Source organism: Castor canadensis, chromosome 2, assembly GCF_047511655.1.
Source record: "Castor canadensis chromosome 2, mCasCan1.hap1v2, whole genome shotgun sequence".
NCBI lineage: Eukaryota > Metazoa > Chordata > Mammalia > Rodentia > Castoridae > Castor > Castor canadensis.
Window position 1 is genome coordinate 92,151,174 of NC_133387.1, and position 24,956 is coordinate 92,176,129.

Consider the following 24,956-nt stretch of genomic DNA (forward strand, 5'->3'; position numbering starts at 1 on the left):
GTTTGATACCAGTGCTAGCATCAGACACCCCAGAAGTTTCCACTACAATCTAAATTGTACTGCCTTTCTGCTGGTCAGTCTGCTTTAGTCTCTCCATTTATTATGTTCCTGTGTATGGGTCCTGCCTATAACACCAGCCTGATTTGAGCAGACAGACACATACATCATGGCGGGCCTGCTGACTCCATCTACTAATAATGAGACTGCTAGGGACACGATGTGTTAGGAGGGCAGAGGCTGCATTTCCTTAACCACGATGGGAGCTCTGGCAAGTGGTCTGGGTTATCACAGAAGGAGCCCATCTGAAACCAGACAGAACCTTTAAAGGTTTATTTGTTTATTTATTTGGACTCTTGGACATGAGGTTTAACATGGTTAGAGCATGGACTCCAGTGTCGACTGACAAGGACTCAAACCAGACTCTGCCACTTAGCTGCTATGTGACAAAAGCAAGTTTACTGCTTCCTAAGGAAGGTTGGCAACGTTTAATAAATCCTTCCTAGAGTTGTGGGGATGCTGTGAGATAATCACTAGCACTCTGCTTACTAATGGTAACCATTAAAAGCCAATTATAAGCCTTCTGTCTGTTACATAGACTGAAACAATCATCTCATGTTTTAGGCAAGACTGGAACCAATAATACAAATTTTCTCTTACATGCATTAAAGCCAGCATGTCAGCCTGAAAAACCATAATCCCCAAGACATTTAAATACTGACTGCCTGGTGAAAGACAATTGAAAGATAGTTGAGCTCCAAATAAAAAGACTGAACTCAGATAGATCTTTTAAGATCACATAGATTACAGAAAATGGGACAGAATTTCTAGGAAAATAGAGGAAGCTAGAAGTTATGAAATGCCCTGCAGTGTTTTTTCCTGAGAAGTTGGGTTAGGTGAGAATTTCTTTGCCCCAGCACTATTGACATTTTGAGTTGATAATCCTTGATTGTGAGGGCTATCCTTCTACCTTGGAGCATTTTAGCAACATGCTGACCTTGATTCATTAAATTCTAGTAGCATCCCTCTCCCAATTTGACCACCCGAAATGTCTCCAGACATTGCCAAATGCCCCCTAGGCAGTGGACACAATTTCCTCCTGTTGATAATGGACTTGATCAGGGGCTCCCAAGCTTGGCTTTGCATCAGAAAATTGCTCATGAAACATTGAAAAGACAGGGAGGATTATTTTGTAAGTGTGGTTCAGTGTCTAGGAATTCCTGTTTATACCAGGCTCCCCTGGTGGGATGACTATGTCATTGAACCTATGTTTGGAAAACACTGTTGTGAGGCCATGGAAATTTCTCACTCTTATCTGTTGGCAATACCTCTGGTTCCCATAGAAACTTCCAGTGAATCACTCAAAGGCAGACCCTGAATTTATCCATCGGAAAAATGGTCTTAATCGTTGCTACTTTACACAGGGTGCAAATGTAGCTCCTTCAAAAGGGCACTTTATCCCAAGTAAGAGAGATGTGATAAAATCCATGGGATGTTGCACCAACCCTTCTGTTCTGTCCTAATAGGAAGAATGATACTGGTTGGAGGGATGTTATCCCTCATGAGATTTTTGTAACCGTTCGATTTGGTAATGTAACAGCTATTTCTTAAACTTCCTTTCAAATAAAGTGACTTGGGTACTTCCTTTTCTCATCTCAGCCCTTTCTTTTTGTGGGATAGTCTGCATAACCTCATAAGCTCTTCCAGTGTGCCATGCTTTGGAAGAAAATGACACCAAATGTACTTCTGTCCTCAGCTGAGAGCTTAGTTTAACCACGTAAGAATGAACTTTGGCGTCCATTCCGCTTTTCCTAACAATGACCTGCACAGTTTATTTTGCTTTCCAGGTAGTTGGAGGGAGTGTTCTGTGCTGTCCTACTTCCTCCCATGGTACTGGTACTGTGGGAACGTTGGGCAACTCAGTGCAGTCTTGGATCAACTGTAATTTCTTGGGATTTGGTAACTAAGACTTCATGTATTTCTAGAATCTTTTGTGCACATCACATCTTGTGCCTCATTTTCCTGTTAGGTCAACTGGCTATCTGGGTGTGGCGGGAGTCATCATGTGTATGTCAATTTCAGTGTGAAGAAGGATTCTGAGTCCCAGAAAAAGGCAGCGTGTTCTAGATGAAGCCAGCCTGAACTTTGTCCGAGGGGTTGAGGGTGTAGACATAATGAGCTGGGGAAATGAGAGCATCCTTGGGAAATAAAATCCATGCTTCTTCAGTTTCTTTCTCTGAAGTAGTCATGAAATGGATTAGTAGTTCGTCTCAGTCAATAGCACCCCCTCCTCATCTCCCTCTGCCCCTCAAATAGTTGGTCCTGCAGAGCCTTGTTCCTAGATGGTTTTGGATTCTGTGTGCCTTTCTTCCATCCCTGCTGCCTCTACTGCAGTTCATCTGCATGGGGTGACAACAGTAGCCCTACAGCGGCCTCCAGGTCCTTGCTCCTCCTTCTTCTGCAGTTCATCTCCCAGGCTTGGCATTGTGCAGTGGCTCCCTTCTTGTACTTGGAAGAAAATCCAGACTTCCTTGCTGTGGCTCTGGAGCCTACTATCCCCAGCCTGTGCCTGCATCACCAGCCTGTTTAGAGCAGCTGTGGCTTCCTTTTCTTCCTGCATGCGCTCAACTTCCTTCCCTTTTCAGAGCATTTGTAAATGTGACTTCTCTTAACTGCACTGTCTGCCTCTTCCTCTCAGATGAAGTTTAAGTTCATTAGCAAGGGCTTTTTCTGATCCCTCCCTAGATGGGGTTCCTAGCCCTGAATGCTTGTAACATCCTATAGGGCTCCATTCGCCACATTGTAACTCATGAAGTGATGCTCCCTGCAGGTGTGAATTGTGCTCCTTGTGCCTAGCAAGTGCCTGGCACATGGTGAACTCACTACTCATAATAACATTTGTTGAACAAAGGAGATAGGCGATGTTTGTATTCTTGGGTTCTCTGTCTACTGATATAGACAATTTAATATAATTATGAAAAGGAGTGGCCCTGGTGAGGACATCGCTTCCCTCTTCCTCACGGGGTATTGTAAATATATTAGTACATTTTATGAATTGAATTTAAGAAGACCTACACGACTCCTCCCATCAAAGCTATCAATAATCAAAGGATAACCAACTGACTTTGGGAGAAGTCATATCCATTTTCAAAATGATTATAGACTGATCATTATTCTGGGTCAAATTTGCGGTGATCTGTTTGGATTTATCAGTCTTACCATCATAAGATATTTATTGTTTCTTGCTGTCATTTCTTCTTGACCTCCTAACCCACATAAACAACTATCCACCTGCTCATTTGCCTTGTCTATCTGGATGTCTTTTGTACGTCAAACTCAAATTGTCTTTATTGTTCCCCCAGCCCCAAATCTGTGCAGTTTTTCCTCTCTTCATGCTTTCCTTCCCTTGATGACAGATGTAAAAATACACACACTTTGCTCCAGATGAAACTGTGTGTCTTCCTAGACCCTTCTCTCTCTCTTCCTCAGCTTTTCCCTCTGGTTAGCTTTGTCGAACACTGTGATCTTTCTGTATCATGTCTGCTGCTCTAATTGGTCAGTGTTGGAGGAACATAAGAGAGCATAGAGGAACTCAAGAAACCGGTATGCCAAGTATCCTCAAAGGGAGAACGTTAAAAGAGAGGGAAGAATAACTATGCAATCAGGAGATATGATCACAAAGTAGGTGGATAGAAAGTGAGAACAGATAAATACGGAGAAGGATCAATTAGAAAGCTAATCAGTGAAAAATTATGTATAGAAACAAAATGTATAAGAAACTACAAGACTACTTAAATGTAAAGAAACACATAGATAAGGTGGATTTTTCTAAAGAGTGAGTTGGTAGATTAAAGGATGAAAATAAGAGCATCATCCAGAACACGACCCAGAAAATAAAGGAATGAAAAATAGGAATGTCAAGCTGAGTTGCAGAGGATAAACTGAGAAGTTCCAACCTATGTTTAGTTGGTACTTCCACTAACCAAGAAGAGAGTGAGTGGAGGACAGGAAATTTTAAAGAGATCTTGCCTGATACATCACCCCTTTGCAACTGAAGAAAAAAGTGGTGAGGAAGAAGAAGATGCAGGATCTGGCTGGTTGGACGAGTAGAGGTCTCTCCTGAGAGGCACTGTGAACTTAGTACTCTGTCACAGAGTGAGGAATTTGAAGGTGTCTGAGCAGGAGAGACACATGCTGCTTTGTACTGTCACATGGTCCCAACTTGAGAATTGTTTCGTGAGCAGTAGAATGGAGTAAGAGATGATTTAGACTGCTATTGGAGTACTTATTTAGGAAATGATAATGTCATGGCTTGATTATAAGAGAGGTGGAAAGAAGTTGGAGGTGTGTCTCACTGAGACATAGAGGAGAACTAATTTGACAGGAAATAAGTAAAGGATTATATGCAGAGGTTAAGACAGAACATGGTGCTAAGGAAGATTCTAAGACTTCTTGTATGAACAATTTGATGGAAATTGAACAAGATAGAAAACACCACCAGAGGAATGTTTAGGTGGATTCATGTTCTTCATGGAAACCTTACAAAAAGCATACAGAACCATGAGTCAGGTGTCAATACAATTGGATCTCCTTTCAAAATTTCCTTTAGGTTTTGGCACATTGGCCAATTTGTCCACTTAACTGGTCCCTGAGCCTCCCAAGAAATCCCCAATTGTTTGAGGATACACATTCAATTGTATCATTTACTCATCTAAAACCCTGTAATGGGTCCAAACCTCCAAGAGTTTCTATGGAGCTTAGGTATTTTGTTGCATCTAGCTTGTCTAAAAAAGTCACTCTCTCTTATTCACTTGACATTATCAACTCCTCCATATACATTATAGGCAACCATTTAGCTATGTTTTTGCATTTGCTGTACCTTCAGCCAAAAATGAGGCATTCCAAATATTATCTACTTTACTGTCTCTCCACAGGCGAATAAGAAGGAACATTTAGAGAGTCACCCCAGATTGAATTAGTGGGCTGGCAGAAGATGTAATACTCATTGGAGGTTTATATTCTGGCAAACTATAAGAAGATTATCACAAGTTGAGAACTGAAAGAGTTGTGGAATAAGATTTGAGTGTGAGCTATGGATGGATATACACTCAAGTTGAAGTGGCCTGAGACAAAACAGAAAAGTTGACTTGGAGGTGGATTTGGGTATGAAAAGTGAGAAGAGAGCTGGATGAAGAGAGTTCTTCCCCTGGGAGAGCAGATGGCATAAAAATATTTCACTGTTAATGTAGGGTTTCATCATGATTTATGTGAATAATGAGTAAGGAAGGGTTATCTACTCTTATCTTGGTCATGCTAAGATATTGTTCTTTAATAACATTTATCAAGTGCCAGGGAACAAGATACCCAGAATTCCAGTGTCCTTCCCCTTAGGGTTACCTTTGAATACCTGGGCTGTTGTTATAGGTTGCAATGATTTTGAATTTAGGATGGAGTTAAAGAACAAGGGTTCTGGAATTATACAGGTCTAGGTTCAAATTCTAACTGTGTTACCTATGAGGCTTTGAATACATCATTTAACATCTCAGGATCCTCATACAGTTTTCTCAATAGTGAAATAGACATAGCAACATCATCTTGGGTGGAATATGTTGTAGTTAGTTGACAACTCATAGTTATCAGTATTATCATTTTTATCAGAAGTGCTGGCCCTTATGAATGGATGGTCTGTGGAAAATAGTGGAGTTTGGAGAAAGTGTGAGGTTGTGGCTATTGTTTGCATATTTTAGCCCTTGCTGGAAAACCTGTTTTATTATTCTTCAAGGTTGTAGTTCTGCCTTAGATTCCCATACCATAGTAATGGGATATTTGTTTGAGACTTGGAAGCCCATGTCCCTCCATTACCTGCTGGCAGATGTCTCAGTACCTCCATTGTCACTCAAGAAAGAAGATGAACTGCTATTGGTGCATTCACTCCAAATGCAGAGACCAACTATGTAGTGAAGAGACAGCCAGTAAAATGGAGAGCATCTCAATGAAAAATGTGAACTCACTTCTTTCTGCTTCCTGTGCCACCAGCTCATTGCAGTATTCTCTTAAGGCTGTCTCACTTCCAATATCAGTTTCTCTGTAGTTGCCTTCCTAATTCTGTGTTTCAGTTGAACTTGAACCCCCCTTTGCCTTCAGAGCTTGTCTGGATTCCTCACATCTACTCATCTACTTTGATAATAACATTCCCCCCATCAGAGAGGACAGCCATTTCTTTTTGCCCTACTTTACCAGTCTGGCGTTTTGTTTTTGCACCATGCACATAAATATGGTTAACATTCCATATGTGAACTTGACAGTGATAAATAAATTATTTGACATGGATGAAGGTAAGCAGACCACAAGACCTGAGCTGATTCACTGTGAATCAGTCATTTACACATAGAAGAGAACACTTGATTGCAAGGTCAGGGCTGAGTGAAACAGCCTGCCAGTGAGTCTAGGGTCATCTGGAAAGACTTCTTAGAAAACAACATTGGTATTTGGAAGGTTGGGAAAGAGAGAGAAATTAGGAGTCTGGTTGTTGTTGCTGTCAGAGAAAATGAAATTTTAGGAAAAAAAATTGGCTCCTTGTAACTATAGCAATATATATGGGATAACATAAAATAGTCAAGGACTAGGAAGGGGACTCACAAGAGATCATCATTGATACAAATAGGACTTTGTTTTTGTATTATTGTTCATCTACATTTCTGTCTTCTAAAATTGCACTTTTCCTTTCAATTGAAGGGAAATAACAGTTTTTACAGAGTGTATTAGAATGTCTAAAAGAGAAGGGATGTCTGCTTACAGTTAGCCCACTATTGCATTTGGCTGCTAATTATTTATGTCTCTGCACATCTTCATAGTCCAGTGGTTTTTGTGACACACAGATTATACTTTATCTTGGTAAAAATCTCCTATTTAATTAGTTTCATGAAGCTTGAGACAAATCCTTTTATGTAAACTGTTTTTGAAATGAATCATTGTTCTTCAAGAAAAAGGTGATATATCCTGTCATTTTTCAATTTTAATAATTAATATGACAACATGGCTTTACTACTTTGGAGAGATTGTTGTGAGCCCCTCTGTCATTTTTTGATAATTGCTGGAATCTTGTGTTGGTGATTTACATTGCAGCTGTTGTGAAAACATTTGCTTTTCAAGAACCAGCTAAATTTGCCTTAGGAAAATGTGGTTTTGCCATTGTCTTTCAGACTAGTTAGGCCGTTATTAGGAAAAGAGAGCATGCTCACACCCCTCTCTGAGCACATCTGATTCCTCCATTCTAGCATATGACTCAGACATGGGGAGTGTAGTCATAGGGTCACTGGAGGAGAATGAAGCTATAATAAAGTGAATAGTGTCATGGACTCAATGTCACGAGGCACCTCATGTCATGAGGTTATAGTATCTTAAGATTCCTCCAAGTGATATTCTACAGTTGTAGTCAGTACACGTGTCCTTTCTCAGTGGTATCCTGACATTTGGAAGCCGTGCTCCTTTTCTTCCCGGGCCAACATTACTCATAACTGCTGTGCAGAATATGTTCAATGAGTTTCCACCTATGAAAGCAAAGGAAAATCCCAAGTGCTGTGCTGCACCGCCACAAAGTGTCAGAATAAAGCATCTGTCAGATTCTTTCAAAGCACTGGAGGAAGGTTTTTTAATAAACCAGGACCAAAAACTTGAAGTCTTTGTGGAAAATAGTTTTGCAATGAAAAGGCTGTGATATGATGGCTGTATGGATGAGCAAAGGTGATAGGGGATTGTTCTGTCCTCTTGCTGTGTCCCATCTTCAGCTGCTCGCTTGAGCCTCAGGATCTGTCAGAAAGTGACCAGAAAGAAGGGAAAAAAAGCTAAAAGTCTGAAAAAGAAGATATTTTCTTAATCAGTTGTGCATTAATTGCACATCTTGTGAGGGCCCAGCAGCCACACAGAGTGACTGTCTGCAAAGAGTGTAATCTAGTTGGTAAAATACACAAATTGACTTTAAGAACAAGATGAGTTAAGGACCAAAGGTAGCTGGCAGCACCAAAGGCAAGAGTCATGTTATGGAAAGAGGAATTATACCTTTGCTCCTTCATTTCTTTAACCAGTCATTTTTTAGGGTACCAATGAGGTGTCCAAACAAAGGATGTAAGAAATAAATGGATGTCTTTGAGGGTAGCATAACATAATGTCTTACCATGTAACATGTCACATCATTATCTCAAGTAATCTTGGTGACGTGTTTATGTGAGGGACTGCTTTTACAGAAAAGAAAGCAAAAGTGTTGAGAATCAACTGCAGAAGCCAGGATTCAATCCCAGGAGGTCTTTTTCTAAAGTCACAGGAGCTCATAGTTGAGAGAAGGTAATGACAAACCAGTAGTTGCTAAACAATCACCATCAAATTGCATTTCAGGTGTCTGTTCACTTCACATCATGTCACGAGTAGTTTTTCCATGTCATTAAACACATTTGAAATGAGTCCCCTTCCAATGGAGCTAAGATTTCTTTCTGGGTGATGCCCATGGTAGGCAGCTGTGAGCCTGAAGTGTGGATGTCACAGCAGAGAGCTATAGCCCGGGATGCGTAGTATGGTCGCTGACAGGTGTGTGGGCACCAGCTGGGTTGCCGCCAGCCTCAGAAGACAGGTGTCAAAGCAGAAATGTGGAAAGCAACAAACTGGAGGGCCCCGAGGTGAGCATGGGGGCTGGGTGCAGTCCCTGAGCCAGGTGCCTTGGCCAACAGGCAGGAACAGGTGGTTGAGCAGCTAGGGACTGCCAGGGCTCATCATGGGCAGGACAGGGAGGGACTCTGATGAGGGACAGCAGCTGGGGGGTGAGGTCTCCTGGGAAAGGAGCCTCCTGCCAGGCTGGCCTAGCTACCTCTTAAATAAACAAGCAGGGACTCCCTAAGGGGATCTCTGAGGCCTTAAAGGGACATGTGCCTTAAGTGGGAGAGTGATCATAGTATTTTTTTTAAATAGATAAAAGGGAGGCACAGGAGAATCTGGCTTGAAAAGGAAAAAGTACCGAGTTGGAAAGGGTGGTTGGATGTTCAGGTAGACCCATGGATCTGTACAAGAGATTATGTGGGATGAGAAGGGAGACCTGGATTCTGGAATTTGTGACACAGTATTTCTTATAGGAAGAGGGAAAGAGTACAGCAAGGCAGGCAGAGGACCAGCTCTCACTCAATGGAATGGAGAGACATGCCAGAGACAGAGGTTAGAAATGAGATGCCAAGAAATGGGGCTGTTTTCAGAAATTAGCTCATTTTATGAAAAGTAGACAAAAATCTTTTTGTTTAAGAAATTTGCTTCAGGACCTACTGTCTTCTGTAAATTAAATTACATGAAAGAACCCTTGGAGAATAAGCCGTAAGATAAAAAGAGAAGAATAAGTCTTTTTAAAAAAGGCTAAATCCTTGGGTATAACTGTTGATGCTTTGTACAGTGCAATCTGATTTATGTGGAAGTACATCACTTAACAAATAAATAGATTTTTACAAACATTAAAATTTCCCCAGAATAATATAAAGTAAAGAAATATTTTTGTTTGCTGCAGCAAATGCCGTGGCTAACAGAAAGGGAAAGAGTACGATTTGGAAGTAGAAGTCTGGTCACTATCAAATTTGCCAGATTGTCCTGAAATTCAGGCCTGGGTCTTCTGATCTCAACTCACTGTGCAGATGAAAAGATAGCTTTGACCTTCAAAGCAAAAACTCAAGAAGTTAGCTATGATTTTTATATGTTATGAAAACATACTCTTCCAGTTTAAATAATTTTACCTCAGTATTCTAAATCCAAATCCTTTAGGGCTTGTGGCACCATGGGGAAAAGAACCCATTTTCTCATTTTAGGCCATATGTTCTTTTCTCTAGGACTTTTCTTTCAATTAAGTATACGACAAATTACTCAGTGGGTCTACAGAAAGATATGGATGTATTTTTCAGGTCATCCTAATACCCGGTCTTGAAGAACTATATATATAAACAAAAGCATCTTATGTAACCTTCTAGTCAAAGGAACTAATAAAACCATGAGCAATGATGATGTTTGGCTTGGAATTACTGTTTAGGCAACAAGCTCATGCCAAACCAAGGGGGTTGTAGAGGAAGTGAGAAAAACTGCAGCACTAGACTAGTGTTTTCTACATGGGGCCATCTTGGCAAGTGTTGTCTGAGAGCAGGACAGCTCACCTATTTGGTGCTGCTTACTAATGATGATGTCCATTTGGTTGCTGTCTATTTTATCATCTGCCCAGTTTCATTCTTCATCAGTTGGAGTTGGCTGGCTCAATGCTTTTCCAAGCCACGCATCCCACAACTCCCACGAGACCGAGTCTACGCAGAGAGTGGTAACTGCTTCCATGTATCTCACATCTTATGGTCAGCAGCTGCTTAGAGCCATACATATGTGGTATATGTGTTAGCATGTAGGAAACATGCTCAGATATAGGCAAACACTCCACCATTGCACTATATCCCCAGGTCATTTTTGTTTTTTAAAGGAAGGTTAGTGAATCTATGGATTTTTCCATTTAAGAGAAATCTATTGAGTTTCCTGTTAGATTCCGTTAGTACCTACATACTCTGGTAACCAGGACGGAGGAGTGGTGGGTGGAAGAAGTTACAGAGGTGAATAAAGTTGTCCATTCTCAAGGGACAAAGAAAAGAGAGATACACAAAAGTCTTCAGGAGGGAGTCATTTAATGTGCTGAGTATAGACAGAATAATTGTGTCTCTCTAGGAAGGTCATGGACCTGTGGGTAGAGAAGGTGGCTTTGACATGGACATTAGGAGCTCAGTGTTACAGATGGAGCAGAAAGAAAGCACTGTTTTTGCAGTTCTGCATTTGAACTCAGCCTCATGCTTCTATGCAGGTGCTCTTCTAATTGAGCCATGCTCCCAACCACTTTTTTTTTTTTTCTGTGATTCACCAACAAAATCCAGAGTCCTGGGCAACTTGTACAGAACAGAATTTCTAGAGACCAGATTATAGAAGACCTTGCATGTCAAACTTAGGGATTTGTAGTTTATAGGTAAAGGTCGTTGAAGATCCATGGAGGATATTAGAACAAAAGAGAGACGAGCAAAATTTGAGGGAAGTTAATGTTATCTCATTAGTTGACAGGGGATTTGAAAGGCGAGTGGAGATGTTGAGACTCACTTGTAGGGATCTGATGATGGGAACCCGGGAACAAAGGTGGCAGGAAGGCTCTGGGAAGGGCAAAGGAAAAAGGAGTCGGTGGAAGAAGTAATGAGGAGACTTGTGTCTTGTAAATGTCTACATCACAGGAGAGAACAAGGAAAAGGAGAAGACAAGTTCTGTGGAAGTTTGTTGGAAGAACTGTGGGTGGAGTGCAGGAACTCATGGAAGTTAAAGTTTGCATTGATGTGACAGCAGAGCCTGGGCTGTTGCTCAGGAAGGCTTGGGGTGGGGGAAGCAGACAGGTGCCAGATTGGGGGGTGGTTGTTGGAAGACTAATTTGATGGCAAGAGTTGGAATGAGGGGGGCAGGAGGTTCATAGGAGTAGAAGGAGTGAGAGGTATTGCTGTGCTTGTCACAGGAAGTCTAACTAACCCAATAACAAATTACATGGAAGAGGGAAGAAGTGAAAGTCATTGGTGCTCCTGAGCAGCAGGGGTCATGATGGGGCTGTGGGTTGGGGAGGAGATGAAGGAGACATGGGCCTACTGGGGTAAATGGAGGGCCAGGGATCCTGACAGTGAAGACTTTTGCTTGTACATTTAATAAGTTGACTGAAGGAGAGTTAAAATGTTGTATCTAACAGTCAGGGATTTCCAAGGAAGAGTATGGAACCACAACTATAGAGTAAGAATAGTGGAAGTGAATGAGATCCATGAAGAACTGTCCATAGAGAAGACAAGAACGGAAATTTGAAGTTGGGAATGGTAAATGGAGCTATGAGGTATTTCTTGGACTTTATTGAAGAATTAGTTATAAATATTATGCCTCCTCATAGAAGCTCTGGAAAGGAGGTTACAAACGGAAGGGATAGAAACCGTGTCAAATAAGGAAGATAGGAAAAGGAAAGTGAAAACTGCAAAAGGTTACAGAAATTAGGGATTGGGTAGTTGGAGGGCCAGTGTTTGATTGGAGCAAATAAGAGAAGGGGCAGGAACTGGGCCATGGGGCCAGCCCTGCCCCTGTGTGACACTTGTTTCAACTGATTAAGCTGCATTAATATTCAGTTAACTACCATCCTTTTTCCTCTGAGGCTTAGAGTTTTTCATTTAATTTTTCCCTATTGAATTTCTAAGCTTTCTGCTTCCATGGTCTTTATTCATTTCATATATCCATCTTCAGAACGGTCTACATATAATAGTATCCCAGAGACTTCTGTCTTTTTAAACTTGATTCTGTATCTATGAAGCAGACCTGAATTAAAACCCAACTTATTCTCTGAGAGAAACTAAAACATTTAATTTCAGGAACAGTTGCTTTCAAACTCTTGTCCTATTTCAAAAACCATACCTGATCTGTTGCTTCAATGTAATTTAAGAATGAAACTTGGCCCTGTTATACTTATGTTTTATTTTTTAGGGGTACTGGGGTTTGAACTCAGGGTATTGCATTTGGTAGGCAGATGCTCTGCCACATGTCCAGTCCTTTTTTGTTTTATGTTATTTTTTTGTATGCAGTCTCATGTTTTTGTCGGGAACCAGTCTGGGACTGTGATCCTCCTATCTATGCTTCCTGTATAGCTGGGATTACAGGAATGTAGTGACCTACCATGCCTAGTGTATCTGTTGAAATGAGGTCTTGCTAACCTTTTGCCTAGAATGGCCTTGAACCACAATCCTCCAATCTCTGCCTCCCACATAACTGAGATTTATGTTTTGCTCTTGAGTATACAAAAAGTAAGAGTTGGAGCTGGGAGACACTTTGATGGTGTCCCCATCATATACTGACATCTTGGAGGGGTCTCTGGCAGCTAGAAGTGTAGACCCCAGGCACCACTTCTATTTTTACTCTAAAGGAGACTGACTCAGGATTAGTACCCTTGAATCTTTCCAACTTTCAATAGTTCTTGCTTCCCATGGAGGACATTATGTTAAATGAAATAAATCAGAACCCACCCCAAGCCAAATAATTCATATTTTCACTTATATGATCTCAAAGAAATAGGGAATAGAATAGTAGAAATAGGGGTAGAGGATAGAGAGAGGCTGGTTAATAGGTACAGGAGTGCAGTTGGACAGCAGTAATAACTTTTTTGGTGCTGGGTCTTGAACACAGGACCTCAGATATGCTAAGAATGCATGGTACCAACGAGCTACTCATGAAGAATAATTTCTAATGGCTTCTAGTATGGGGGATAACTGTGGTAAAAAGTGACCAATAGAATATTTCAAAATACCTAGTAGAGATGATTTTGAATGTTCCTAACATGAATAATTGATATGTATCTGAGGTGACATATGTGTCAATTATCCTGATTGGATCATTACACACTGTGTACATGTATTGAGATACCACACTTCATTCATGAATATGTATAAGTACTGTATGTCAATTAAAAATAAAAAGGCACTAAATACTTAAATAAATCAAAAATAAATTTTTAAGAAGAAAAATCATTCTTGGTTCCCCTTTCCCCACCAACTGTGCTTGTGTTGTGGGCAGAGTCAGATGCTGCTTTGAAGACATGAAGCTGGGCTAAGGGCAGGATGGTCGTTGGGGAACACTGCACACTAGGCTGGGGCTGGGTACAGTGGCTACAGAGGCCTTGGGGTAGGCCATGTGGATGGCACTCAGAATCTGCCAGTAGAGCAGACCCAGCAGCATCATTTCCAATGCCAGGATGCCTGGAGGAAGTTGAGGTCTTTTGGTGACACGGAAGGACAAAGAAGCCTCGGCCTATAAGGAGTCTTTCAGCCTTTTTAGTTCATTCCTATGTTGTTCAAAATCATTGAATTTTTATAACTCCTTGAGGGGGGTGGGTAGGACCCATTTTACAGATAAAGGAAACAGAAGGTTAGACTGCAGTCAGATCGACAGAGCTGGGATCCAAACCACCCTGCCTGAGATGGACACTTCCTGGATACCACACTGCCCTCCGTGGGGACAGGAGTAGCTGTGCATCCTTATTTTTTTATGGGTGCGTCTGACAATCCAGAGCCATGTGTTGTACTTCTCTAATTTATTTTCCTCTGTTCTTGTCTGTGATTTGCTCCTTTGGTTGACAGACTTCTCTCCGCCCTAGGAGACAGTATCTGTTTGCATCCAAAGCAGAAAGGGTTTTGACATCTCAGGGTGAGCTGGTATCTCTTGGCTGCAGTCCTTCTATCTGGAGGACAGGCGGAGCACAAGTGTGGCCGTTAGGGCAAGAGCACAGCTGTGGTGAGCACCAGGTGACACTGCAGCACATGGTGTCATGGTCACATTTCTAGAGTGTGTCTGGCTCAAGCTGCTGTATGATTGCCATTTATTGGGGCCACCATTGGGAGAAGAATTCAATGCACTCTGCAGGAACAATTTTATAATGCTTCATGGCCCATTTGCCACACGTTCTCATAAAAATACCATGAATCCAAACTCGTTTGTGTAAAACCAAATGACTGCCTGCCTGATTCATATACTATGTGAGGATTTCTCACTATACCTTGACCTTACAGGCTTCTGTTACCTGTGAGATCTTTGAATAGAACTATATTGTCATCTTGACTTTTTACATGGCAGAATTAAATATGATACATACTTTGTTCAGTTAATATAATGCTAATTATAGAAAAATGACCCACAAGGGTAGTAAGGGATTAATAAATTTGGTAGTAGCTGCTGGTAAATTGTTACCCTGAAAAAAGTAAGAGACTCATTGACAACTAAGAGTAGCAAATGTAAAGTTTCCTTGTTTAGATTTTTAAAAAAATTTATATGGCTTCGTTTTTTAAATTTAAAATTGTGAAATGAAACTAACAGATAGTATTTCCTTTTTCGTTATTTTGCAGAAAAAACCACTGTCTGCAATAATAAAGGAAGTCTGCGATGGGTAAGTAAGTGTTACTCAGGGTTCAAGTAAAGCACTCCAGTCTAACAGGCAAATAAAATATTTCCAGTGGAATGGTACAATATTATGCAGAATATTATAAATAAAGTTAATCATAAATATTCGCAACTCCCTATTTGGTATGTTCAGTGTCACTAAGAATTACCTTGTCAGAGTTAGGCACCTTTTCTCACCAAAATCTTACCATTATTTTCAAAGGGCAGAAAGTGTAAAAAGGCCAGGTTTTGTTTACAGTGCGGTCGGTATTATTTATTTTGGAAAGTTCTGTTCCTTTTGTCCCCCTTAGCAGGGAGCAGTCTACTGGTGGTTCCCGAGGTTAAATACAGACTCTATCTGGCACAGACTGAAAGACTCACAGAGGTCTTTGTTGAAGATGAAAGAATTAGAAGACAATCCAAGGGTAGTATGTGCCTCATAGAATTCCCCACAGGAATGACTTTCCAAAGCCTCTTTGGCTGTTGTAATAATCCAAGGGAAAAGTACATAGGAAAGTTGCATGAGGTTTTTTTGACATGTAAAGCAGAGCTGTGAATAGAGTGTTACTTGGAATTTACGTAACACCTGTAATACTTAACTGGAGTGTTCCAGTCTGCATCAAGTATACTGATTAGGGTTTACAGAATTCAGAGACAATTGAAAAGTGCTAATTATCAAACGTATTCATTCCCTTATTTTCATCATGTCTATGCTTCAGTCCTTCAAAATAAGAAGGAATGTTGCAACTTATATTTAAATCTCCTACCCCAAACCTTAAAGTTGAAGTGCTTAAAGGTGAACAATAGGCTTGGAATAGGCCTAGACCAACCATCTATAAAAGGACTGATCTTAGAGTAATGAAGGGTGAGCTGATGCCATCTTGTTTTGGAAACTGCATTGTGGTGTAATTTTGGACAGGCTCAATTCTAGTAGTAGAGAATCTAGTTCATCTAACTGTAAAAGCCTTTAAAAATGAAATAACCACTTGTGTTTCTCTGATAATTTATGCTTCTGTTTTTAAGGTGGTCCCTTGCCAACCACGAATATTTTGCACTGCAGCATGCTGATAGCTCAAACTTCTACATCACAGAGAAGGTAGGTCAACCACGTTGTTTAATTTGGGACAATTACATTGAAGGAAATTAAACCATGACTGATGTTTCTTCTATTTGGGACCAAGCATGATAGTCTAAATTTTATGTCTCTTCCATCCATGAAACGAGGGTCTATAAAGCAAAAAAACAGCTATTTTATTATCAAAAAGGTGCTACTTAACCAGTTCAAGAGTGAAGACCAATAAGTTTCTGAGTCCTGTTTAGAAAACTACTTTGCTTTGTAACAGTGAACATATTAAACTCCTTTTCTTCTTATTGCTTAGATAGAAAATTCATTTGGTTCTTACTTTATTTCAGCTCTCTTTTCTCAGATTCCCCCCCCCCCCTTTTTTTTTGCTTAAGCACTCAGAGCACTGACAAGAAACCTTGTCAAATGTGGCATTGTGTAGGCACTAAGAGTGTTCTGTGGGTTTGAGGAACTTGCTTTCTTCTTGGGTGATTTTAACTTTCTTTAGTAAGCGTCAGTGAGAAGGAGGGATTGTGAAGTCTAGGAATTGCCCTAGGAGCAAGTAAAATTACTATCTAAGAGATCTCTGGTAAGAGAAAGGAAATGTTGCCTTTATTGAGAACCTATTGTGTACCAGGAACTAAGACAGGCAAATTACATCTATTCATTGATTTTTTTTTTCTCTCACAAGACTAACATATGATATAAAAATATTGACTTTGGTTAATAGATAAGAAACTGAGTTGTTAAGGTGAAATGGTTAGAACAATATCACCTACTTGAGACTATAGTCAAGAAGCAAGATTAGATCTTTGTGCTTCTAGGATTTTGTCTTTTGGAAATTTCTAGAATAGTTTAGCATTCAGCTCAATTTTGGGAAGAACTTGCTGAAACACATTGGAACTAGTACTGTTTTCACAGACAATAACTGAAGGGAAAGAGCAGCCCAGTGAACAGCTGCCATTATTACAACATGGTGGCCTGTGCTGCAAGAAGGAAGAATCTGGTGAGCACAAGTTCTGGGAGGCTTTGTTTGTTCCAATCAGGAGACCCCAGGGCAACTATAGCGATTTTGTCCATAAATTAAGTGGTGTTGGGGGAGGGGAGCAGTAAAAAGTGTTCCACTCCTACTTACTCATCACTCTTTCTATCCTGAAGAGAGTGGGGGGTATTTGGTTAGCTGGAGGGTAGCTGGCCAGAGGCCTGGAAATGTTTCTCAGTCATTGCTTTCTTCTTGCCAAATGGGGGAATTTTGTAATTGATCATGTCTTCCTCTTCACTTTGATTGCAGGAAAGCTGAGATTTAGTGCATGGACTAGATTTCCTGGCAAGTGTTGGTTGTGTTTAAGTTTGCCTTTGATTCATCTCATAAACATTTAGTTTTTTTCCCTTTGCTCCATTTTCTTAATATTTTTTACTTGTTTTCTACCGCACCTATATAATTTGCATGCTACTCTTTGTGAGCTAGAGGATATAAATAATAAAAGTTAAATATTTGCAGTTACATGTGTCACTGTGGTTTTGCTCATCAGCCACGGGAGGTGAAAAGAAATCAATTCATTTGGTTGCAAGAGCGTTGAAAATGGGAATAAAATAGAGTATTTCAGAGAATATTGTGTTGTTTGTGAAATACTTGTTACACATGTGCACATATACAATACATGTAGCTTGTAGTGGTTTTTTACCCTGGATTTGTGGTCAGAAACCTACTAGGTCACAAACAGCCCTGCCTTTGATTCATGTGTACTGGTTTGTGTCCCCCAGTGGCTGTTGTATCTCCTGTCAACATTGTCTGGAGTTTACTGGTGATTACAAAGGGCAGGGTTCTCAGACTTCAGAGAAAATAAACATTACAGGGAGAACCTTTTCAAAATGTACATTTTTCAGTTCGTAGCCCCAAAGATTCTGATTGGGTAAGCCTTGGCTATGTCCTTGAATTTTTTATTTTAAGGAGCCCCCCAGGAAATTCCAATGAGAGATACCAGGGACTACTCAGAGAAGACCCCAGGGGTCTCTTTTGTAATGATCAGGATTTCTGTATATAGGGGATGGCAGTGTGCCTTGGCCAGAAGTTGTCACAGAGTTTGATTAAGGAGTGTATTTGTGCACTGCCATTTCTTGGAATCATTTAAAAATTAATGATGTCATATAATGTTGCTTTCCTAAATACAGTAGAGGGAAATTTATTATTTTATGGGGCATTGTAGTTATTTTCTGGGAAATCTTATTTTGCCTGAGACATTCATACTGTTGAGAGCTTCAGTGGGACAGGCCACCTAAATCTCCCACTGGGTCTTCAGCAGACAGAAGAGATTGCTCTTTTATGAAGAGGTTAGGGAGTAAGCAGATTCATCTTCCCAATCATAGTCCTCTGTTTGTAAATAAAATGTCATCACTCTTCTCCTGCAGCTGTTAACTGGATAAAGCTGTGTGTGTCTGTGAGACACAGAGCCAGGCACGCAGAGGGAAGGAGAGGATGGTGAATCCTGACTCCCTCAGGTCAAACCTGGGCTGCCCTTGGTGTGCTGTGTAGGTCCATCTAGGTTCTCGCAAGTATTCCTAAAAATAGAGACCTTGTTCCAGTCTCAAAATAACATAGTTAGCATCCTCTTGGTTACTTACAGCCCAGTGAGTTGTTAGGTAATATTTGCATCGCCATGGTAACCAGTGACTAATTTTTGAAACTTGTGTGAGCCGTTAGTTACTGATCTTCACTGCATATGAGATCTTCACCTATTACCTCCCAGGGGAAATATTCTAGCCTTAGCCTAACATGTGAATACCGGTGGTGACTGAGAGACACACTGTGATTCTCTTCTAAGATCTTCAAGAAGGTACCTCCCCTGCTTTTCTCATGTTATTCAAACTCACTTTCCAAAATAATCTTCATTTACTTATTGGGCCATTAAATTGTTTTTCAGTGCAGTGGGGACAGTGTCATGATAAGTAGCATTCAGCAGAAGCATAGATTGCAAATGTTTTAAAGAAAGATTCAGCTATTCAGTTCAAATTCTGTTCCAGAAACATATATTTTGGGGTGCTAAGGGAGAGAGTGAAGGAGAAGGAGAGGGAAGGAGAGGGAGAGGGAAGGAGAGGGAGAGGGAAGGAAGGAGAACGGGAGAGAGAGAGAGAGAGAGAGAGTTGGAAAAGGAATTGTGTGTTGCAGTGGAATTTGTCCTTTGAGTAAGGACTGTAATGAGCGAGCACTCAGCATTTTCATCATTGCCTCATCACAGTCTAATGATGTTGATATTACCTTCATCTTACCAGAGAAGTGAGACAGAGCGAAGCTAAAGGACACCTTGTGAAGGTCATATAGAAGTAGTCAAGCCAAGGTTTGGACCCAAGTGGCTCTGACTCTGAAGCTCTCTGTGCCTCCTCCAAGAGACGCTCTGTCTGCAGAACTGTCTCATCTCCATTTGTTTATGGTGCCCTTTCTTTGCTGCTATCAGGGTAGTGATCATGATTGTGATTACCCTGGGAAATTAATACAGAAGTCTGAGGCTGAGAGCATTGCTTACTTACCAGTTTCAGTGTGTGGCGTCCTTATGAGGGTAAATTGAGGGATGTAGTAGAGGTAATTTTCCACTTACTAGGGATTCCCCAAGTGCTTTCACTTGCGTTTGCTATAGTTTGATTGCACTTATGCCATTCTTTTCAGGCAAAATGGGAGATTGCCTTGTTCTCTTTACTCTCAGCATACAGAGAGGTGGGCCTCCTAAAACTACACAGCATTGTGGAAGAAGGACTGAGAGATTGTGTGCTTCTGGATAATTGAGGTTTAATAGTGATTGCAGAATGGTACCTGGCTCTTCCCTGCTAAGACTGACTCCAAAATATATGAAGTGTAATGATTTATCAACAGTGTCTGACTAAGATAAATTCCTTATCATGTCATTTCAGAGATAAGCTAAGCCTCCTCCAGGTCATCTCTGCAAAGCTGCCCCAGGAGTCTTTGGGAAGAAGTGGAGTTGTTTGGGGGACACCCCTGCTTTTTCATCCCTGATTCCTTAGTGCTCAGATAGCCCCTGAATGAACTTCCCAGAATTCCTGGGCAGACAGGATGGTGTGGCCCCTGGGACATGGGTACCCTACTCTGGAGATTATTATATGGAATTTTAGTTCAACTGTCATGCATTGGTAGACTGAGCCCTAAGTCAGCACAGCAAAACCAGTTTCCAGAAAATATCATGGTTCATAGGTAGACAGATTTCTATGAGGGACTCAGAGGAGATGGAGAGTCCTGGTTTCCATCTCAGGTTTCAGTTTTCCTGTCTGTTCCTCATTGTGAGTGGACTTGCTGTGGCTGGTTAATTCTGCCTCTTGACTGAAACCTCTGATCTTTGTGATGTAGCCGCAAAGCCTTTCTTACAACAGGTGGTTTAATTTGAGCAAACCCAAGCCAGGAAAGTTATAAATTTCCCAACCCTGCAGTATTCTCTTTTCTGCTGCTTGTTGTAAGAGTCCATATTTTTTTTGACAAGAAGTCACCATCACTTCCTCAGCAAGCTTCATACCTTAAGTAGGTATGACCAGTGCACATTCATACCTGCAGACCAGGCTGGCTCCTCCACACCTGGGTCTCAGCGGATGGAGGCAAGTGAAGAAAAATATTCCTGTTCTCCACATTGTTGTCTTTTCAGCTCTTCTGGATTTCCCAACTCTAAGCTTTTCTCTCATGTAGCCACTTTGTCCCTCTCTTTACCCTCTGACATCTCTGTGCCTACTTGTCTCCTCTGTGAAATGTGTGTGCTGTGAAATTCTTTTTTCTTGCCTGTTACTAAACCTGACTTCTGTTATCAATGCTTTATAGATGCCCTGTTGGCTGCTTGTATGTCTGTCCCCAACCTTTGTCAAAGATAAGACTCTCCTACACAGGCTGCTTGTCTCTGTCTCAGCCAGCTCCTAATCCAGAGCTGCCAGAAAGAAATGACCATGTGGAAGGAAAAAAACCACACATGAGTGCATTCAATAAAAGAAACTTGATTGACTTCCTAGTATGTGCTAAGCTCATGGAAAAGTTCCAACTTTGTGATTCTCATGGACAAATATTTACCCTGTTTTACTGGGTTATTGTGACAGTAAGTGCCAAGGACAAATGTGAGCATCCAGATTTAGCCAAGTCGAGGATTTGACATTTAGGCAGATACCTAAGAAGAAAGAAGGGAGGATAAATGGAAGTCATTTAAAATGGCCTAGATTAGTGACGTGCAGAGAGCTGGAGAGAAGATGCAGAGGTGAGATGAGCCAGAGTTTTGCATAAGCCCTGGTTCTCAAGGCCTTCTAACGCCATATTCAAAGTCTCGAACTTTATCCTAAGAGCATTGGGAAGACATGAGATGGTTTTAAGCTGGATCTGACCACAAACCATTAGACTGTGATTATTCTGAAAACATGGTGTTGGAAGCATAGTCACTGTATTACAGAAACTGAGCAAACAGCTCATTTTGGATAGGAAAATAATTCAAGGGTGGTTTGAAAGGCACATGGAGATTGACAGCAAATGCTAGGAGAAAATTGGACCAGATAATAGTCTCAAAATGTCTGCCTTCAAAAAGCTTACTGTCTGTTACCTCCTTGGCAGCTTGGTGAAGGGTTATAACAATACATTATAGTTGAATAAAACTGTTTCTTTCCAAAGTGATGTCTTCTTTGCACAGCTGAATAAAATGTTAATTTTAGTTACCTAACTTAGTAACTCCTAATTTCAAATACAAACATTTTCTAACTTATATTCACCAGAACAGAAGTAGAAAATATCTGTCATATTTTCCCAGAGACTGGGGCAAAAATCTATAGGAGGAGCAATTTATTTGTCCAGATTTGACAGCTCAGTATGTGCTGGATGAGAAAGAGTTGAAACACAGTCCTTGTCCCCTTACAGTTTTCAGTCTAGAGGTAGACTAGTAGATAATTGAAAGCTTTCGTGTTTAAAAGATTATTGAGAGTATGATTTTCAAGTTGCTTAGGTTTATAATTTGACCAATCTGATTCTATATATTAAAAGATCTTTTGAGTAGGATGATATGAACTCCTTACTATTTTTTTAACGGACTCCCTTTGCTGGGCAGAAGTTTCCTTTTTAAAAAATATTTTTTATTAGTATACATTAAAGTACAAAGGGGTTTCATTGTGATAATTCCATAGATGTATACAATATTCTTTGAACAAGTTCATCTCCTCTGTTATATTCCTTTAACTCACTTCCTTCTCTCCCCACCCTTTTTCAGACAGTATCTGGTAAGTTTCATTTTACATATATATATATATATATATAGCACACACACACACACACACACACACACACACACACACACACACACAAAACATACTTTTGTCCTCCTCACCCCACCACCATTTCCCTCTCCTTTCCCCCTTTCTGTCTTTCTGGCTCCCCTTTACACAATCCCCCTTTTACACTCAAGTCCTATTATTATTATTATTACAATCATCATCATCATTATCATTTTAGGTCTGGATTCCACATATGAGGGAAAACATGCAATATTTGGCTTTTTGAGCTTGTTTAATCTCACTCAACATGATGACCTCCAGTTACATCCATTTTCCTGAAAATGACATAATTTGATTTTTTAGCATCGTTATTGAGATATAATCCACACACCCTACTATTTTACCACACAAAGTGTTCAAGCTAGTGGTTATTAGTATATTCACAGTTTCTGCAGTGCTCTATTTCTTACAAAGCCAAGCTGTGGTATTTTCACTCAGGGTAATTTACATCTTCCAAAGCACTAGCTGTCAGACTTAAAGACAGATCTAGATCTGCACTCAGCAGCTCAAGCTTAACACTCAGGTATTTTTAAAACAAATACAGGGGGACCTACTATTGGGCTCGAACCTTCAGTCTCTGTGTCTTCCCTTTGTTCCTGTGTGGGATGAAAAACCACATTGTGCATTCTTACTGGTTGGAAGGCACACTCTACTTTTGTGCTTCCTGAGCTGGAGGGCATCATTCTGATTGGTTTAAAGAGAGTGGAGTCCATTCTCCTTACTTAACTTGGCCATTAAGGTTCCTCCCAGACTAGCCCCAGTCAACATCTTCAATTTTATTCTTTTTCTCTTCTTCTCTCAACTCTAGCCAGCCAGCCTTAGTATTCTCCAAATACACCTGCTTTGTCTGCCTCCTGTAGCTTTCCTAACCTGGAATTCAGTTTTGTCTCCCTTCCTTCCCTCCCTCCTGTTATGTTTCAGACTAGGTGTGGAGGATAAAGAGATGAAAGGACATTCTCCTTGCTTCCAGGGAGCTGAGTCTGAGAGACAGATACGAACCTGGAAGCAATGTTATTAAAAAAACTACATTTCAGGACAGCTTGCCTTCCTCTTCAGTCTTAGTCTGTTTTTTGCTGCTTTAACAGAAACTGTAGACTAGGTTATTTCTTACAGTTCTGGAGGCTGGGATGTCCAAGACCTAGGGGCCTACCTCTTTCAAGGGCTTTCTTGTGTCATTCGATGGAAAAGATGGAGGGACAGGAGGGCACATGCAAGAGAAGGCCAAACTGGCTTTTATAACATTCCCACTTACCAACTTACTAACATAACTGCTCCACTCTTGTGATAACCCACTCCTGTGATTAGCCTATTCAGAAGACCAGTCCTAGTGACCTAATCACCTCTTACTCGGTCCACCTCCCAACCTTGTGGATTGGAGATTAACTTTCTGGAACATGAACTTTGGGGATACATTTAAACCATAGTATCTCCCTTCCATTTCTAAATTGTTTGAGTTATAAGAATTCTTTGTTTTTTGCCTTAAGTAATTGTTGCTCCAATTTTGGAAATTAGTTTCTTAATCCAGCCTTCTTCTAGATTTCTACCAGTCTTCTCTGTCACTGTAGGAATCATAGTCTTATTTTAGTTTATTGTTTCTTTGATTCCTTTGCTAATTCATCAGCGCCTGAATCTCTTTATTGTTTTCTTGAACTGTTGTTTAATATTTACATGCTTCTGATTTGTATTTTCTTCTCAAGAGGATTCCATAGGCTTTGTGATAAAACCAAACAAAAACCTGTGTTCTCAGTCGGTCCCTTGAACATAATATATGTGTTCAAAGAGTGTTGATCTTATGTGATGCAATTTCTTTGCAAGATAAAAGCACAATTAGTTGCTTAGTAAATTATGTATGATGTTGGTTAATTCGGTTATCAGAACATGCACTTACACTTTTCCATTATTCACAGAGGAGAAATTGCAAAGTGAGTAAATCAATCTTAATGATCCTCTTACATCCTAAAACAGTGTTTAAAAGTTTAGGTTAGCTTTTATTCCTCAAAACTGATTGTCTTTTCTAGAAAATAAAAATATTCAGACACATAAAATTTGTACTGTACTAGATGTTGACCATGTTTTTTTTTTTTGATTCATGAGATATCATAAAATGATATGTGAAGCTTATCTTGTGGGTTTCAATATCCCTTGTTTAAAATAAATAATGTATTTCAGAAAACTTGGTCACCTGTAGGAATTTATCTCCAGTTTATGGGGAAGGAAATAAATAATAATAGATTGTCTGGTACCTTTTAATATGCAAGTAAACCATTATTATTATTATATAGATGCTCAAACAGTTAATGTAATTTCAGAATTGGTATTACTAGTTTTCTTTTCATTATAACAAATAACCTCTAAGGACCAAACGGTGGTTGTGAAAGAGAATTTATCCAAAATTCTGTGATTGCTTAATTTTGTGAAAATGAATTTTACCCTGAGTTCTGATCCATTAATATTCTTGAGGGTCACCCACTCTTCGTTTTTTATTTTAAGCAGTGGGCTCTGTGAATCAATAGTCACAGAAGATCAGAGAGACTTGTCAGCTTGTGTACGTACTTCAGAGTTTCCATGAAGGAAAACATCAACACTAACTTAGAAACCTAGCTGGCATCTCCCTCTCCAC

General features: G+C 40.3%; 1 protein-coding gene across 8 annotated transcripts in view; it reads left to right on the forward strand.

The window, feature by feature from the left end:
- Positions 1 to 24,956, forward strand: part of Elmo1 (engulfment and cell motility 1) — a 532,930-nt gene that overhangs the window by 101,444 nt on the left and 406,530 nt on the right. For 7 of the 8 annotated variants that reach the window (XM_074065278.1, XM_020158561.2, XM_074065279.1 and 4 more), the window contains exons 3-4: positions 14,946 to 14,986; positions 16,003 to 16,075. In XM_074065278.1, the coding sequence (XP_073921379.1) occupies positions 14,946 to 14,986; positions 16,003 to 16,075 (114 nt within the window). Of the gene's footprint in view, positions 1 to 14,945; positions 14,987 to 16,002; positions 16,076 to 17,540; positions 18,877 to 24,956 lie in introns of those variants that run through there. The other variant, XM_074065285.1, reaches the window with a different exon arrangement.